The sequence below is a fragment of the Moschus berezovskii genome, chromosome 19 (assembly GCF_049115385.1).
Source record: "Moschus berezovskii isolate FMDL1 chromosome 19, NW_MosBer_1.0, whole genome shotgun sequence".
NCBI classification, from domain to species: Eukaryota; Metazoa; Chordata; class Mammalia; order Artiodactyla; family Moschidae; genus Moschus; species Moschus berezovskii.
In genome coordinates this window covers 58793192-58813024 of record NC_142478.1, presented here as the reverse complement: position 1 = coordinate 58813024, position 19833 = coordinate 58793192, and the positions used below count along the sequence as shown (strand labels likewise).

General features: G+C 42.4%; 1 protein-coding gene and 1 pseudogene across 3 annotated transcripts in view; both read right to left on the bottom strand.

The window, feature by feature from the left end:
• CIT (citron rho-interacting serine/threonine kinase) overlaps positions 1 to 19833 on the bottom strand; it is a 174898-nt gene that overhangs the window by 107702 nt on the left and 47363 nt on the right. For all 3 annotated transcript variants that reach the window (XM_088828200.1, XM_088828201.1, XM_088828202.1), the window contains one exon: positions 18535 to 18688. In XM_088828200.1, coding sequence (XP_088684326.1) covers positions 18535 to 18688 — 154 coding nt within the window. The remainder of the gene's footprint in view (positions 1 to 18534; positions 18689 to 19833) is intronic.
• Positions 1838 to 1948, bottom strand: LOC129542922 (U2 spliceosomal RNA; annotated as a pseudogene).

The following is a 19833-nucleotide window of genomic DNA, read 5'->3' as shown; positions in this document are numbered from 1 at the left end:
AATTAAAAAAAAAAAAAAAACAACAAGAAAAGGTAAATGGATTCATCCCCTTGACCCTACTTCTTTCTAACACATCCCACTGAGCTCCATTTATCCCATTCAAACTTTTAACTTTCCAGCATACAAAATAAAACACATTAATATTTAAAATGCAAAAGATTTTTCTCATTTTGATCTAGTGGTGATCATCTGCTTTTCCCACTGGACACAAGCTCCATGAGGGGAAAGAAGACACTGTGTTCACCATTACATACCAACCATCGAGAACAGTTACCTATCTGTCCCAATTCAAGGTTTCATATCTATATTGTGAAAGTAACGAATGAACAAGAACCTTAGGTGTGGGATAATTTCTTAGACCTAATAGGCTATTTCATACCATATGCCACTACAGGAAACTCTATAGAATACTCAATTTAGTCATGAAGAACTGGCACATTAAAAACAAAAACCTGAATTTAGGTATAGCTCATGAAACTTCCCTGACTTTTATTCATCACTATGGGTTAGACACTGGTGCTAGGTTGTGTGTGGCAGAGTTAGAAGAGGAATAACAGACAACATAAATGTCAGGACAAAGGCACATAAATAAATATCATGTGATGGTATCATGAATCAGAACTGGGCCTGGAACACAGTGGGCATTCAATGATAGTAAATCAAAGACATTTTCAACTTCATTCTATCTAGCATGGTGTCACACATCTTAAAAAAAAGTAGTCAATTGATTAATTAGATACTACATTTAAATCTAAAAGGAAGACTATCCCCAAATCAGCTGTCTTCTAGTTCCTCAAAATCTGAGGCACCAGTGTGATCGCATTTATCTCCATGATGAAGACAGAACTGCAAGATAAGTGAAGAGGAGGCTATTTGTGTCATTCAGAGGTCAAGATGAGGCTGTGAGAAGTGGAGAGTGAGAAAACAGAGTGATGGCCACCATGTGCTGCCAAAGTGGGTTCAGTGAGTTTTGTGTGTTCCTGCAGGAGTGCGTCATGGAGGTGATTGTTTCTCTAGAGTTAGTTAAAAGGTGTCTTCACGGGCTGGAGTGGAGATGAGCGCTTCTTTAGAAAAGCCAGGGAACAGTAGCCCAAGAAAGCTGTGGGTAATGAGGCTAGGAAGTAAATACAAGTGAAATTCCGGCTGGACCTTGAATGGAGGAAAATCCTGGACTGGATTGACAGAAGGGATTATTAGAGTTTGACAGTGCTGGGCTGGTGTCAGCACCTGAGACTGATAACGATCGTTTTAACAGCGATGGTTGGTAGAGGTCGATGTTAGGAACCTCTAAAGGACAAGTCTACAATAGTTAACATGACAAATTTCAAGGAAGTGATAACAGAAACATAGAAGACATGGATTAACAGAAGGCATGGCAAAAATGGGACAAATGATGCAAGAGCAGAGATTTTTAAGAATATCAATGAGTGACTCTTACAAAGAGAACAACTCCAACAGAAAAAGGTTGCAACAGAAAGAAGAGCAAGATTTCCAGTATCAGAGATCTCATGGGAATGAACCAAGAGAATAAATTAGAGGAAAGGTAAGAAGAGCTAGCTACTACATACACATAAGTAATTTAGCCCATGAAAACATCTCCTGGAGCCTCAGGCAAGCCCCCTCACTGTCACCCCTCTGAGTAGAAAATGGTCAGATGTAACTTGTCCAGACAGTATACAGTCCAGACAACTGTATACAAAATGCAAAAAGAAGACAAACTGGATCTAGCTTCCAACAGACTTGAGTAGATAAAGAATTATCTGACATGTTTGGTTCCCCAGACAGTTATAAAGAGACTTTTAGGTAATGCTGACTTGGCTGGTGATCAGTTTTTACTATGGCGTCTTCAAAGAAAATGAATATGGAAGTTTTAGCATCACTGAAGTATGCTTTAATCTGATAAGAACAGATATTACATTTGATCCTAGCCAAAAGGCCAAGCAGCGATGAAGTATGCTTTAATTGATCAGTCTCAAGGATGCTAGGGCTGGGCTAGCCACAGCTAAGCAGATTTCCTCTCTGGGGGCAGATACAAGATCTTGATGGAGTTGTGCACTCAGTCTGAATCTCGCCTTTCTCAAGGGCCATGCTCCTATAGGCTGCTTACTATAAAGCTTTTGTAAGCAACTTATGCTTTCCCACAAGATTACACTTTTAGAGATGCCTTCTCTCAATTCTGGATCACACTCCAACCAGCCTTCTAACACTGCAATGTCACTTTGTTTCCCCTATCCCTCTTGGTCTAGGTACAGAGCAACCTGTGAAATATATAGGATGGAAACACTCAAAGAGAGTCTTTTCAGAGTGTAACTAGTCAAAACTATAATTCTCTGGGTGTAGATACATTCAGTTTAGGGCACAGATGGAGGCCCCCAGAACATACTTGAACAATAATTCATGGGCTTCCATTTCCTGGAACCTCCGTGCTCTAGACCCCAACAACTTTCCCTTCCAGCACATTTCCCCTTGAATTACCTAGACCAGGGGTGGCAGCAGCTGGCGGTGCCTCCACGGCCATGGCTGTGGGACCAAAGGGCGCTGCTGCAGAGCGGGCTCACCCTGCAGAGGAAGTGCGGCGCCACGGGCCGGAGGAGCTACCCGACGCCTGAGGTCAGGGCCGGCGGCCGAGAGGAGCTACCCCACGTCCAATAGGCGGTGGCTGCGCGGGCGCAGAAGGGCCGAGAGGAGCTACTCCACGTTCAAGGTCAGGGGGGCGGCCTTGAGGAGATACCCCTCATCCAAGGTAAGGTGCAGCAGCTGCACTTTCTTGGAGCAGCTGTGAAGAGATATCCCATGCCCAAGGTAAGAGAAACCCAAATAAGACGGAAGGTATTGCGAGGGGGCGTCAGAGGGCAGACACATTGAAATCATAATCACAGGAAACTAGTCGATCTGATCACATGGACCACAGCCAAATGTGGTCCACTGGAGAAGGGAATTGCAAACCACTTCAGTATACTTGCCTTGAGAACCCCATGAACAGTATCAAAGGGCAAAATGATAGGATATTGAATGAGGAATTCCCCAGGTCGGTAGGTGCCCAGTATGCTACAGGAGATCAGTGGAGAAATAACTATAGAAGGATTGAAGGAATGGAGCAAAAGCAAAACCAATACCCAGTTGTGGATGTTACTGGTGATAGAGGCAAGGTCCGGCGCTGTAAAGAGCAATATTGCATAGGAACCTGGAATGTTAGGTCCATGAATCAAGGCAAATTGGAAGTGGTCAAACAGGAGATGGCAAGAGTGAACATAGACATTCTAGGAATCAGTGAATTAAAATGGACTGGAATGGGTGAATTTAACTCAGATGACCATTATATCTACTACTGTGGGCAGGAATCCCTTAGAAGAAATGGAGTAGCCATCATGGTCAACAAGAGAGTCCGAAATGCAGTACTTGGATGCAATCTTAAAAACGACAGAATGATTTCTGTTCGTTTCCAAGGCAAACCATCCAATATTACAGTAATCCAGGTCTATGCCCCAACCAGTAACGCTGAAGAAGCCGAAGTTGAACGGTTCTATGAAGACCTTTTAGAACTAACACCCAAAAAAGATGTCCTTTTAATTATAGGGAACTGGAATGCAAAAAGTAGGAAGTCAAGAAACACCTGGAGTAACAGGCAAATTTGGCCTTGGAGCACGGAATGAAGCAGGGCAAAGGTTAATAGAGTTTTGTCAAGAGAATGCACTGGTCATAGCAAACACCCTCTTCCAACAACACAAGAGAAGACTCTACACACGTGGACATCACCAGATGGTCAACACCGAAATCAGATTGATTATATTCTTTGCAGCCAAAGACGGAGAAGCTCTATACAGTTAGCAAAAACAAGACCAGGAGCTGACTGTGGCTCAGCTCATGAACTCCTTATTGCGAAATTCAGACTTAAATTTAAAAAAGTAGGGAAAACCACTAGACCATTCAGATATGACCTAAATCAAATCCCTTATGGTTATACAGTGGAAGTGAGAAATAGATTTAAGGGACTAGATCTGATAGATAGAGTGCCTGATGAACTCTGGACGGAGTTTCGTGACATTGTACAGGAGACAGGGACCAAGACCATCCCCATGGAAAAGAAATGCAAAAAAGCAAAATGGCTGTCTGAGGAGGCCTTACAAATAGCTGTGAAAAGAAGAGAAGCAAAAGGCAAAGGAGAAAAGGAAAGATATAAGCATCTGAATGCAGAGTTCCAAAGAATAGCAAGGAGAGATAAGAAAGCCTTCCTCAGTGATCAATGCAAAGAAATAGAGGAAAACAACAGAATAGGAAAAACAAAAGAACTCTTCAAGAAAATTAGAGATTCCAAGGGAACATTTCACGCAAAGATGGACTCGATAAAGGACAGAAATGGTATGGACCTAACAGAAGCAGAAGATATTAAGAAGAGGTGGCAAGAATACACAGAAGAACTGTACAAACAAGATCTTCACGACCAAGATAGTCACGATAATGTGATCACTGACCTAGAGTCAGACATCTTGGAATGTGAAGTCAAGTGGGCCTTAAAAAGCATCACTAGGATCAAAGCTAGTGGAGGTGATAGAATTCCAGTTGAGCTATTTCAAATCTTGAAAGATGATGCTGTGAAAGTGCTGCACTCAATATGCCAGCAAATTTTGAAATCTCAGCAGTGGCCCGAGGACTGGAAAAGGTCAGTCTTCATTCCAATCCCAAAGAAAGGTAATGCCAAAGAATGTTCAAACTACCACACAATTGCACTCATCTCACACGCTAGTAAAGTCATGCTCAAAATTCTCCAAGCCAGGCTTCAGCAATATGTGAACCGTGAACTCCCAGATGTTCAAGCAGGTTTTAGAAAAGGCAGAAGCACCAGAGATCAAATTGCCAACATCCTCTGGATCATGGAGAAAGCAAGAGAGTTCCAGAAAAACATCTATTTCTGCTTCATTGACTATGCCAAAGCCTTTGACTGTGTGGATCACAATAAACTGTGGAACATTCTGAAAGAGATGGGAATCCCAGACCACCTGACCTGCCTCTTGAGAAACCTGTATGCAGGTCAGGAAGCAACAGTCAGAACTGTACATGGAACAACAGACTGGTTCCAAATAGGAAAAGGAGTACGTCAAGGCTGTATATTGTCACCTTGCTTATTTAACTTATATGCAGAGTACATCATGAGGAACGCTGGGCTGGAAGAAGCACAAGCTGGAATCAAGATTGCTGGGAGAAATATCAGTAACCTCAGATATGCAGATAACACTACCCTTATGGCAGAAAGTGAAGAGGAACTCAAAAGCCTCTTGATGAAAGTGAAAGAGGAGAGTGAAAAGGTTGGCTTGAAGCTCAACATTCAGAAAACAAAGATCATGACATCTGGTCCCATCACTTCATGGGAAATAGATGGAAAAACAGTGGAAAAACAGTGTCAGACTTTATTTTTTTGGGCTCCAAAATCACTGCAGATGCTGATTGCAGCCATGAAATTAAAAGACGCTTACTCCTTGGAAGGAAAGTTATGACCAACCTAGACAGTATATTAAAAAGCAGAGACATTACTTTGCCAACAAAGGTCCGTCTAGTCAAGGCTATGGTTTTTCCCGTGGTCACGGATGGATGTGAGAGTTGGACTGTGAAGAAAGCTGAGCGCCGAAGAATTGATTCTTTTGAACTGTGTTGCTGGAGAAGACTCTTGAGAGTCCCTTGGACTGCAAGGAGATCCAACCAGTCCATTCTAAAGGAGATCAATCCTGGGTGTTCATTGGAAGGACTGATGCTAAAGCTGAAACTCCAATGCTTTGGCCACCTCATGCGACGAGTTGACTCACTGGAAAAGACTCTGATGCTGGGAAAGGTTGGGGGCGGGAGGAGAAGGGGACGACAGAGAATGAGATGGCTGGATGGCATCACTGACTCTATGGACATGAGTTTGAGTGCACTCCAGGAGTTGGTGATGGACAGGGAGGCCTGGCGTGCTGTGATTCATGGGGTCGCGGAGAGTAGGACACGACTGAGCGACTGAACTGAACTGAACTGAATGACACATTCAATTAGATTCATTCTTTGCTGTCCTCAAGCCCTCCGTAGTTACCTTTCTCTCCAGCATTTGAGGGCGGGGGGAAGAGTTCTCCAACATTTTTAATGATTTAATAATTTTACTTATTTATTTTTGGCTATGCTGGGTCTTCATTTCTATGTGGGATTTTCTCTAGTTGTGGCAAGCAGGGGCTACTCTCTGGTTGTGGTACACGGGCTTCTCATTGTGATGGCTTCTCCTGTTGCAGAGCACAGGCTCTAGAGCGTGCAGGCTTCAGTAACTGCAGCATGAGGGCCCAGTAGTTGTGGTTCCTGGGCTTTAGTTGCTCTGTGGCATGTGGGATCTTCCAGGACCAAGGGTCGAACACATGTCTCCTGCATTGGCAGGCGAATTATTTACCACTGAGCCACCAGAGAAGCTCTATTTTTAAAATTTTTAATATGAAATTTTTCATATGTGCAGAAGTGGTACAGGAGTACAATGAACTCCTGCACACCTTCAAAAACATACAATATTCTCATTTCATTTCACCTACTCTGGTCCCTATTTTATTTGCATGTGTGCTGATTATTAAAAGAAAACCCCAGACATCAGATGATTTTGAGGCAGGCTAAGACCTGGGACCCTTTGCTGCAGTGCTTGTACCCAAACAAAAGTCTCAAGTAATAAAATACAAAGAAATTGTAAATGACTACAAACAACTGCATGCATACACAGTTGGAGCAAATTTCGGACAAAAAGATACAAAAAGATCCAAAACCCAGCAGCCACTTCTGAAGAGCCAGGAGCAAAAGCAGGGTACTGCACATGCAACTTGCACACGTCACCACCAAAGAGGTGGACAAACCACCTAAGCCACTCCTCCAGCCCGACCCCTGGTCACACCCCTTCCCTCACCCCATACAAGGAACCAGCTCGCTTCCCATCACCCTCCGGGAACCTGCTACTTGTTATCACTCCCTGCTGCTGCAGCAGGAGCCCCACGAAATTCTTGCCTGAATTTCTGGTCTGGCCTCTTCATCAATTTCTGTTGGTTGAGGAGGCCAAGAACACTGGTTGGCAACCATTTCACCCATAATTACTGCAGCAAATGCCCCTAACTCAGGGTTTCTCAACGGTGGCACTGCTGACATCGAGACTGGAGAATGCTTTGCTGCAGGGGACTGACACGTGACCACAGGGTGGTTAGCGGTGTCTCTGACCTCTATTCGCCAATACCACCACAAGTCATGACAACCGAAAATGCCTCCAGACATTGCTAAATGTTCCCTAGGGGGAGAAACACGACTCTCTAACAGATGAGGACCTTAAAAAAAAACCATGACCATAATATCTTCATCACATCCAACAAAATTTACAGTAACTCCTCAACATTACCTAATACCATGTCTGTGCTCAATTTCTTCCAGCTGTCCCCAAAGTATCTCTTTACATTTGATTTGTCTGAATCAGGATCCAACCAAGGTTCACACACTGATTTGGTTGGTATGCCTCAATCTATAAACACTTTTTTTTTTCTTTAATGGCATTTATTGGTTTAGATCCCTGTAGAAATCTCACAATCTAGACTTGGTCGATTGTATCCTGTGATATTATTTAACATGTTTCTCTGTGCCCATTTTTCCTTGAAGTGTTGAAAAAGTGTTACTGCTCAGTTATATCTGACTCTTTGCAACCCCATGGACTGTAGCCTGCCAGGCTCCTCTGTCTTTGGAATTCTCCAGGCTGGAATACTGGAGTGGGTTGCCATTCCCTTCTCCGGGGAATCGTTCCAACCCAGGATCTAACCCAGGTTTCCAGCATTGCAGGCAGACTCTTTACCATCTAAGCCACCAGGGAAGCCACTTCCATTTCCCAGAAACTGGAAGTTAAATCCAGGGCCACATGCACACTCATGCTCACTTTCACTCAGAGAGAATATTTCCCAGGATGTGTTGTCTACTTACTAGCCCATGACATTAAAGGGCACACAACGCCTGCTTATCCTTCTTTGTGTGATGTTAAGAACGATCCATGTGGTCCAGTGAGATCAGCCTGGTCCCTCCCCATGACCTCCTCTCTCATCTTTCACTTCGTGTCTCAGCAGCCATGGATGATCTCTGCCTAGAATCATTAATTCATTAACAGCTGGAAAATGGCGTTTTTCTAAGTTCATCATTCCTTCTACATTTACTAGCACATCAACAATTTGGTAATTCTGGAATACAGTTCAAACAGGAAGGCAGGATAAACGCTTGGTTCATTCCCTATGTGTGTGTTCAGTTGTTCAGTGGTGTCCAACTCCTTGTGACCTCATGGACTGTACCCTGCCAGGATCCTCTGTCCACAGGATTTTCCAGGCAAGAATACTGGAGTGGGTTGTCATTTCCTACTCCAGGGAATCTTCCCAACCCAGGGATCAAACCTGAGTCTCTTGCGCCTCCTGTACTGGCAGGTGGATTCTTTACCACTGCGCCACCTGGGAAGCCCATCTTTCCCTATACTTAGCAACATTCAGAGTTGGGGTGGGGGGAGGGGTGTGCCTTAGCAACTGCCAGAAGTGACCAATGAGATTTCTTTTTTCAGTTGCCGATATGAACTCATGAATGGATGTGTTTCAAGCAAATGTAGTCTTTCTGATGCTTATTATTATCCCATTTTAAGCCAGGAGAAGCCCCTCTACCAAATAGTCTTACCAGAAAACTACGCTACTTTCCAGTTTATGGGGGATGGAAAAACACTGCCTATCATCAGCCCTATGGAAGAAGCAAAGGGACAAACGTGTTCCTTTATTTTGGTTCCTGTGTGGCTATCAGTTCTTTGTGTGTATCCTTTGTTAATCAGAATTTTGAAGGACATCCTCAGGAACCAAAGAGTCAGTCATACTTCTTTTCTGAAGTGAAGACATTGAAAATCATTTCCAAACCCTAGAGATCATGAGCCACCTGGACCTCTTATTCTGTGTCCTTCAACTCTGATCTCTTTTGACTCCTGCCAACCGCCCTCTTTAGTGGTATCTGAACTTTGCCCTTGGAAAATGAGTATAAATGCAATTGCCATGCTGCATAGAACTGACTGTAAAGTTGACTTATGAATAGAGTCCCAGATGTTTAATATAATTTTGAATCTTTGGCCAAATCATTTCCATGTTTGCTGGAAAATCTTCCAAGCATGTAAGAAATGAAGAGTTCAGGACTCCAATTTACGGACTCTCTAACAAATCTATTCCCCTTTTCTCATCTTCTCCCAGGAAAGGCATGAATTTGCCTCATTTAGAAATGACTTTCTGAACTGATATTCAGCACTGCAGCATTGGCTTACACTCAGAGGCACCATAAGAAGCGGTCACAGGGAAATCCCCAGGGCCACCACATCACAAGGGGTCTCATCTTGGGGAACCCCATGTTGAAACTCCTCAGGACTCAGTACCAGAAAACTGAGTCTTCTCTGAACATATCATTCTGGATTTTTCTTCTCACAGGACTGAGCCTCTTACAACTGTCCATATTCTCCATTTTACTTTGGCCACTAGGAAGCTAAGGATCCCAAATCTACCCTTGGCTGGCAATTTAACCAGAGCTTATTGGTTTTTACCACTAACCCTGCCTCTATTTCCCTACTTTGACACTCCCTTTATCCAGATTTCTCATTTATTTTTATCATTTTAGTATTGCAATTATCTCTAAAGTAAGCCATCTCAATTTATCTTGAAATAAAGTAGAATATTACATATACTTTGGCCACCTCATGCGACGAGTTGACTCACTGGAAAAGACTCTGATGCTGGGAAAGGTTGGGGGCGGGAGGAGAAGGGGACGACAGACAATGAGATGGCTGGATGGCATCACCGACTCTATGGACATGAGTTTGGGTGAACGCCGGGAGTTGGTGATGGACAGGGAGGCCTGGCATGCTGTGATTCATGGGGTCACAGAGAGTTGGACAAGACTGAGCGACTGAACTGAACTGAATTACATATATATTTTTAATATCTCTAGAGGTAGCTTCTAAATTCAAACTAGATGGGGGAGACCCTATAACCTAAATCCATATAAGTTTAGCTTTTTCTTTTTTGGCTACAAAGAATGGCTTGCAGATCTTAGTTCCTTGACCAGGGATTAAACACAGGACCCAGCAGTGAAAGTAGAGTCCTAACCACTGGACCATCAGCAAATTCCCTGGATTTAGCTCTTTTTAGCCTATTTTCTCCTATGAATAACTTATTTAAAAAAAAAAAACCCAAAACATATAAATGCTCACCTGTAAGAGCTACTGACCACATGTCTCAATGACTCCTGTTTGAAGTTCTAGCAGGTGCTGCCCACATACTCCTAATCTAGGAGGCTGAGTTCCTGCCACCACTATACCACCCCCCTGCCCTTCTGCTCTCCTCTCTCTCATGCTGATCACCTAAACAACCCCAGTTCCCCTTCCTCATTTCCTCCAGCCCCTAAGTGACTGGGTGGCTATCTAACAGGGAGACACACTTAAAGGCCAACCAAGGCTAATGGAGAGACACACAGCTACTGTCCTCCACAAACTAGCTTGAAAAACAAAATCTGGCCAGATACCTGCTTAAATGATAAAAACCCCAAACAAGCAGACCTTTAAAATACACACACACACAAATGTACAAGTTACTGAGAGAGAAATGCAGAAAACCAAAATAAATGAAATATTCATGTCAAAATCATAAGGGGTGTTCTTTTGAGAAGAGAGAACCGCTCATCAGAAATCAATGTCAGGACAGCTTGAATTCAAAGCATCAACACGGTGGGATTGTATAAAGCCGCCTTCTTCATTTTTTTCAATGATGCAGGAAAACAGCCTGACAATAAAAATTCCTGAATTCTTAGGAGACAGTACAACAATGCCGTTAAGAGTGCAGACTATACTGGTGTTTGCATTAGCATACAGAATATTCTGGAAAGTGATACAAGAAACTGATAATAATGGTTCACTTTAGAGAGAGGCACTGGGCATGGGGAGGGTGCTGCTGCTGCTGCTGCTAAGTCACTTCAGTCGTGTCCGACTCTGTGTGACCCCATAGATGGAAGCCCACCAGGCTCCCCCATCCCTGGGATTCTTCAGGCAAGAACACTGGGGAGGGTAGGTGACTCTTTTTTTTAATTGTTTAACCTTTTGCGTTGCTTCAATTTTTTCTTATCATGGATTTTTTCAAATAAATTTTTAAAAAGTAAAATGAATCTGGAGTCGGGGAAACCCAAGTTAGACTCTTGTCACTGCCAACTACTAGTTCCATGACCTTTACCAAGAGGCTTCATCTCTTTAGGCCTCAGTATTCTCATCTGTACTGTGGGGCCAAATATAGTACTGGCCTCACAGAGATTTTAGGAGAACAATAATATGCATAGTGTGCCTTGCAGGGCCCCCAGGTACATAGCAAATGCTCAATAAAGGGTTATAATACACACCTAAAAAGTATTGATAAAGGAAACCATCCATCCTTAATCAAAACTAAATAGTTATGCCCATTATCTTGTAAATAACCTATAATGGAATACAATCTGCAAAAATACTGAATCACTATGCTGTACACCTGAAACCAACACAATATGATGCAAACCAACTATACTTCAATTAAGAAAAAAGAGTAAATACAAGACAACAGTAATGCAGAGAGCAGTAGGAGGATGTAGAAGGTATACAAATGCCTTTATTACAACTATCTATTTGCCATCAGCAGGAAGAGATTACGTTAAACCACCATCTTGAAAAACATGAAAGATATAAACTCCATCAGAATGAAAAGCTTTCAATTCCTCAAAAGCAGAGCCTAAAATCCTGTGTTTCCAAGCAGTTCCATCCACCTGGGAAAGTTCTTAGCCAAAAAGCAGCCTCCCCTTACCCTCAGCCCAGAGGACAAAGCAAGGAGGACTCTGCCAAGATGAGCAAGAAACTAAGGCGGACAGATCTCATTTTCTCCTCTCGCAGAGCTTCACAGATGCTACACACAGAATCTTATTTCTCAGGATCTTATTGAAGTGCAGTTTCTGACTCAGCAGGTCTGGGGTGGAGGGGAGTCTGAGTTTCTGCAGCTCTAACAAGTTCCCAGATGATGTTGGCGATAATGATGATGCTACTGGTCTATGGACCATACTCGACACAGCAGGGTCCCCCTGACCCCAGGCTACGGTTCCACTGCCGGTTAGCAATGGCAATCTTGAGTGACTCTATTTACTGTGATATTCTCTCTCCTGGTAACAATCTGACCAATTCTTCTAAAACAATGGTTCTCTACTGGGAGCAGCTGTACCGCTCCCCCACCCCACCCCCAACAAGGGACACTGGGCAAATGTCTGGAGACGTGTTGGGTTATCACAAGACACAGAGTGCTACTGGAATCTACGGGTAAACGCCAGGGGTGCTGCTAAACATTCTGCAATTCACGTAACAGTCCCTGAACAAATAATTATCTGCTTAAACATGAACAGTGAGGAGGCTGAGAAACCACATAACCTCAAATAAATAGAAAACATGAATCAAGTGCTCTCAATTCACCTGGAGACTACAAATCATAATTTTAGAAGTGGGTCATCGATCCAACATGGTCCTTTCCCAGCTAGATCCGAGGCAAGGTGTGGGGGCAGTGGTGGTAATAAATTAGCAGAAAGAACAGGATGCTATATGTGGACAAGCGGTCACCGGGTCACAGTCTACATTTTAAGATCAAGTATATGTGGTTCAGTAAGCCAGTGGGTGACCTACTAAGCATTAAAAGCATTCTACCCACTTTTTTTTTTTTGGCCACGCCATGCAGCTTGTAGGATCTTAGTTCCCCGACTAGGGACTGAACCCAGGCCCTCAGCAGCAAAAGCACAGAGTCCTGACTACTGGACCACCAGGAAATTCCCAAACTTTCTACCATTTTGAGGAATGGCAATTTAAACAGGACTACAGCTCTATTTAAGGGACCTATAGACTGTAAGTTCACTAAAGACAGGGCTGTATCCAGATTTGTTCATCCACAGAACTACAGCACCTAACATACAGCACACAGCACTCAAATATCATGATGAATCCTGTAGATTCAAAAACTACTACAAATTCCAAATGTGCTTGAACAGACACAGAGACTAAAGAGTGGTATTATTTGTCATCACCATAAACATCATTAATAACAACTATCTATATAAAGCATGCATGGTATTGCAGAAAGTAGAAAGGGCTCTAGAATCACCTAGCTGCTGCTGCTGCTGCTGCTAAGTCACTTCAGTCGTGTCCGACTCTGTGTGACCCCATAGATGGAAGCCCACCAGGCTCCCCCGTCCCTGGGATTCTCCAGGCAAGAACACTGGAGTGGGTTGCCATTTCCTTCTCCAATGTGTGAAAGTGAAAAGTGAAAGTGAAGTCGCTCAGTCGTGTCTGACCCTTAGCGACAGCCTACCAGCCTGGACTGCAGGCTCCTCCATCCATGGGATTTTCCAGGCAAGAGTACTGGAGTGGCTTGCCATTGCCTTCTCCGAGAATCACCTAGACCTCAACCCAAATCCAGACCCTCTCTCTCACTTGCTATATGATCTGGGACAAGTTACCACTGTGTCCATACCTGGTACAATAATCCTTTTATTTGAACTGTTGTGAAATAACATAGTGTAATATATACTTAAATACTTGGTATTGGCACAGAACAGTTGCTACTTGACCAGTATTTCCTATCAGACTATAGGACTGGAGTAAAATACCCAGTGAAGACTCATGGTGCTGATTTCTATACACAAAAACATGTAAGAATTTCACCCAACGATAGGAAGCCTTAGAATTCTTTTCCTTTAAACCAAAGGCCTTCATCCCTTAGGCTTATGGAGTAATCAAAGGACTGTACACCTGCAATTTTGCGATGGCCATTAGGGGCCAGGTAGTGAAAAATGATCAACAACGAAGAAGACCTCTTTGTTAGGGGACTATCTCAGGGCTTATCAGCATTGGACCACCACTGAGTCACTACTAAATGGAAATGAAATGTATTTATGTGACAAATGCTAAGAACCTGGAAACTCAAAAGTAATTCTACAAGAACTGTGACTTTCTGAGAAGAGTAAAATGAAGATGACTCAAAAGAAGACGCCTGTGTCATAACCAACAGATAAAAACAAGTTCTCGAGAGCATTAGCTATAGAGGTTCTAGGAAACAATCCGGAGTCAACACTCATTATGCATTTCTCACTGTTGAGACGTGGTGGGTTTGGATGAAAGGTGCAAGTGTGCTGGTTCTATTTACATCACTATGTCTCTGGGGGAAGATATTAAAAAGATGTGAGTAGAAGGGCACACTGGACAGTACAGCTCTGCCATTGACGGAGCAGGTGCCTGATGTCGGGAAAGGTAGGCATAACCCCAAAGGCATGAAAGAGGGGGACTGATTGGCTTCAGCTTTGCAGAAGCCCAGAAAATCAGGCAGAGGGCACAATCAGACTCCTGCCCAATATCTGAAACTTCACTGGAATTGCACAGCCAGGGCAGCTAGGATACTTAAGAAGCCCAATACTGAAACTTGGAAAGCAGCCTTGAAATAAGCAGCAGCAGCTAAAAACTCAACTTGACATCTGATCATGTGAGGCGGGAAATGAAACAGCAGGGTAGTAGGTGCACAGTGACCCGTGAGTGTGGCAGAGCACGCTTCACCTGCCAGGAGAACAAACATCCCCAAACTAGGTCAGATTCTTGGTTCGCACATTGTTGCCCACAGCAACTCTAAGGGGTAGGACCTAAATGCTCCAAACGACCAACTTACTCTATCTGACCTCAGGGGTCAAAGCCAAGGCATGTCCTAGTTTCTCCCAGTAACCACTCCCAATCCTGTCACTCATCCATTTGCCCAGACCCTTCTTAAATTGCATTTATATATCCTGCCTGGACCACCCCTTGAGATAATGAGTTTTAGAAGATTATTACCTGCTGTGTTAAGCATTGCTTCCTTTCCTCGGTTATAACAAGAAAAAGAAGAATTAAGGGTGAACTAGCAGAAAGGCTAATGTTTCTTTCATCAAAGGACAATCTCCTGTGTGCAAAGTGGAAATATTCAACAGCCTGGAACCCCAAAGCATTTGAGCAGCAACCAGAAACTCAGGAAACCCAATGACTTCAAGTGCTTTGGTTGATGAGTCACTCAATGTGTGTTTATGAAAAAATGGAAATGGACAAAGGCATAATTTGGGTTAGAACTACTTAGTGAGAAAATAGCTCAAATGTCATGGAGTCCAGCAATGTTTTCAGTCACAAACCCTCAGTTGATTACAAATATACAAGGATCGAAGGTTGGTGAGAAACAGGAAAATCTGCTAGGAAACACTGCAGTTAATAGCACAGCTCTCTGCATAGTCAGGGATGCCTGAGAACCACCAGGAAAAGGCCCTATCAATCCTCAGAGGGCATGGAGACCCCACTCGCTGGCTGAGCTACACTAAGTGCCTCAGCCGGGATCAGTGCCATCAGCCACAGCACTCTAATTGCAATATAGTGCCCTGGATGGATTCCTGGAACAGAAAAAGGGGCATGAGTGAGGACGCTAGTGAAACTGGAGTAAGTCTGAAGTTTAATTAATAGTATAATCTTATTTTGACAAATGTGACGTTGTTATGTAGGATGCTATCATTAGGGGAAACTGGAAGAAGGGTATGTGGGAACTCTACTATCTTTGCAATTTTTCTATAAATGTGATATTATTCCAAAGTAAAAGGGCTGTTAAAATTACTAGAAGTTCCTTTAAGGCAAATGTGTTTTATGACTCTTCGGAACCACTATGCTGGGAGTTAGAAAATAAAAACCACCAAGAGTTTCTGTCAGAATTTTAGAAACAGGATTCAGGGCAAAGGACATGAAAATACATCTCTCTGAAGAAGACATATACCAGTAACCAACAGGTGTACGAAAAGGTGCTCAGTACCACTAATCATCGGGGAAAGGCAAATCAGAACTACAATGAGCTATCACGTCATGCCTGTGAGATTGGCTATCATCAAAAAGATAAGAGGTAATCAGCATTGGTGGGGATGTGGAGAAAAGGGACCCCTTGTACACTGTTGGTAGGAATATAAATTGGTACAGCCACTATGAAAACAGTATAAAGGATGCTCAAAAAAAATTAAAAAATAGAAATTCCTTGTGATCCAGGAATCCCTCTTCTTGGTATACAGAAGAAAATAAAATCAGTACCTCAAAGAGCTATCTGTGCTCCCATATTCATGGCAGCATTATCCACAGTAGCCAACATAATGGGAATATCCTAAGTGTCCATCAATGGACGAATGGATATTTAAATAGGTGTGGAGGAATATTACTCAGCCTTTAAAAATAAAAAGAAGGAAATTCTGCCATTTTCAATAACATAGATGAACCCGGAAGTCATGATGCAAAGGGAACTATGACAGGCACAAAAAGAAAAAAACTACATGATCTTACTCATATGTGGAATCTAAAAAAGTTGAATACACAGAAGCACAGAGTAAAAAAACGGTTGCCAGAAGTGGAGAGTTGGGGGAAATGAGAATATGTACAAAGTTGGAGTAATGTAGGATGAACAAGTCCCAGAGACCTAATGTATTAATACAGTGTGATGACCATACTTAAGAATACTGTATTGAATACTGAAACTTTGCTAAGAGTAGAGTTTTAGATGTTCTCATGAAAGGAAGGAAGGGAGAGAGAGACAGAAGGAAGAAAGGAAAGAAGAGGAAGAGGGAGTCAGGAAAGGAGGAAGGAAACTGTGAGGAGATGAACGTGTTAACTAGCTTGACTGTAGTAACCACTCCACTGTGTCGATGTACATCAAATTTTTACACTGTATCTCTCACATATATACAATTTGTATTTTTAAAAATATATTTAAAAAAAGGATCAGGATTCAGCCGGGTGAGAATTCTCTCATATGAACTCAGTGTAGGAAAGTGAGAAACATGTTAAAGATGAGGAAAAACTAAGCAGATATTCATTAGGATAAGGAAACATTAAGCAGAGTCACAGAAGACACAGTGAGTCTTCTCACACGAAGAGGAGGCAACAAGTGCAAAGGTGGTCAAGTACAGAGTGACCCATCCCAGAATCATCTCATCCCAGCGACAATCGCCACTTCCCACAAGATAGCCACTGTGATGCGCAGCAGGGGCCACGCTCTCTCCCAAGACATGGCCTCTCCAGTCACTGTGTAATTTATAGAACGGTACTTAGCCTCAGAAGCCCAACAAGCCTAAAACCTATAAACAGCCTGAGAAGAAAAAACTAGAACAAAATATGGGAGTTCTAACATAATACCAAAACATCAGCAAAGTTTACCAGAATACAAAATAGTTACCTGGGTAATTAACCACCATTTGCTGACTGACTTGGGTGGAGACCACTGGCAAAGACAAGAATAAGAAAATGAGCTGCTTATTGGAGATAAAAAAGGTAAGGCAAGAAAAGATTAAGTATTTGGGTGGCAACAAGAACCAACTGTACCAAATCTTTCCAAAAGCACTGCACTGAAAATATACTGCTGATTAAAAGCCCTGAATCATGGAGATTTGGGGGCTGATGCCTAAAAGACTTGAAAAATACAGTAACGTGGCTACCAGAAGAGAAAAAAAAAGTTGCCACAAGAGATTTAAAGAAATATGGCCTACTTACATATTTTCGCAGAGGGTTAGAGAAACCATCAAAATGGCATTCAACTGGACAATAATGGCTCTTAACCCAACTCCTATATTTCAGCTGAAGGTTCAAGAGTTTACAGTTACAACACAGCTCCAACTAGAAGCCTGGTTTTGACACCTAGAAATGGATTCCATTTCCCTGCCTCCCCTCATCACCAAAAATCAGACACACACTCAACCGGGCCAATGGCTTTCCTACAGACTCTGATCTGTGCTAATCACCGAGTTGGGTTATAGATCACATTCAATCAACACATCCAAGCATAAACAGGTTGGAAAAAAAATGATCAATTTGTAAAACATCAAGCGTTTTGGACTTGTAAATAATAAATCAGGTCTTTGTTTTTAATGAATTCAGTTTGCGCTAATTGATAACAAAGTGATGTATTAATGAATCCACTGTGCATGTGCTTGATACGTGCTTGTGAGCAAGGACAAATATTTTAGAGGGAAACAAGCGAACACAGCAAGGCATTTACGGCTTCAGGGCAGGCCTGGCCATTAGCAGAGCAATGCTGGCACTTTGTCTCATCTCTGAGTCTTTTTCCTAATCTTGTGAACAAAATAGCTAGGTCCACTCTTCCTCTGGGAAGAAATTCAGTCAAACCAAGCGACAACCTTCAGATTCCATTAATCTGTACCTCTAATGGACTGAGGGATAATACTCCAAAGGCCACATAAACAGAGTTTGATTAATGATCCAGTTCTGTGCAAACAATGTTAAAGTAGAAATATTACTCAAGACAGCTACATCATTACCCTTTTCCATTCCTACAGATAATTAAAACCCTTACTTATATGATTTATACCAGCTTCCGGGAGGCAGAATAATTTCAGATCACTCTTAAGTGTTTCTTAATCACAACACCAGAACTGAAGGAACACAACTCTACTTACAGTTACGAATGTTACTCCAGTCGATTTTGGAGAAGAAAGGATGACAGCAAAGGCCCTCAAACTTCAGTCTCTCTTTCTGGCCACACAACAAACTCTGGATTAGATCAAGCAATTCACTGCTAACTTTGGGGTCATCTGGAAACTTCAAGAACCGCTATTTCAAAAAAAATTTAAAAAAATAAAATATTCCCTTAGCAAATCAGCTTCTCGTGTCTCAAAGTTTAAAAAGTAGTTCTCAAATAAATAAAACAAAAAAGTAGTTCTCATATTCAAGTTTCTTTTTTTTTTTTTTAAGAAGGAAGTTTTATGTCCTCTTAACTTTGGACCAAAGGCATATTCCCAAAGTAAATGTTCTCTTCACATCAATAGGCCTAGCTCCGTTGCAAGGGTTCAATACCCTTCATGACTTGATCTCTGTACCCTCTTCCGTCTCATCTAGGTACACTCCCCACCTCGCTCTTTGCCATCCAACAATGATGTGCTATTTAAAGCTGCCTGAACAAATCACTTTGTTCTCTCTGCCCAGAAGGCCTACCCCAATCCGAGCCCCTCCTTCCCTGCCTGCCTCCCACCTCCCTCTTCCACTCCATCACTCCCTCCTGCGTGCTCCCCCTGTACTCTGCTTTTGCACATACACACTGTATTTTGATTTCTATGTGATAATGGAGAAAGAAGGCCAAGAGGGCCTTTCTCCTTGCCCATCACCACAAACTTGGTACCTAACAGTGCCGAGTGCGAGTTACTTGTTACTGAATGAATGGATGGAAATGAAGGAAGCAGGTGAGACTTAAGCATCATCTTGGGGGAAATTTTAACTAGGAGGAGACACAGAATAGCAAAAATGTATGTATGCATTAAGCATACAAAAAGTATATTTTATATAGAAAAACATGTACTAAGCATCCCAGAAAGAAACTGGATGATACACAAAAATCTGTGAAATAAATTATCTTTTTCCTTTTTGTTGAAACTAAAACATAGATATTTATCATATCCTTAAGAAACAGGCTAATAAAATGACAAATATAGTTTCTAGACGATAGGCTTAATTCTACTTTATGTGTCTATTAGTATTTCTATCTATGTCTCTGAATTTTAACCATATTTGAGAGCTAGTGGCACTAAGAAACAGTATAGCATATCAAGAGCATGTATTTCAAAGCTAGACTGCCTGTGCTATTTTGGGCAAGTTATTTAACTGCTCGGTGCTTTGGTTTCCTCATCTGTAAAATGAAAATAACAACAATAATATCATCTACCTCACAGGATTGCTTGAGGATTAGCCAAATTAATGAACTA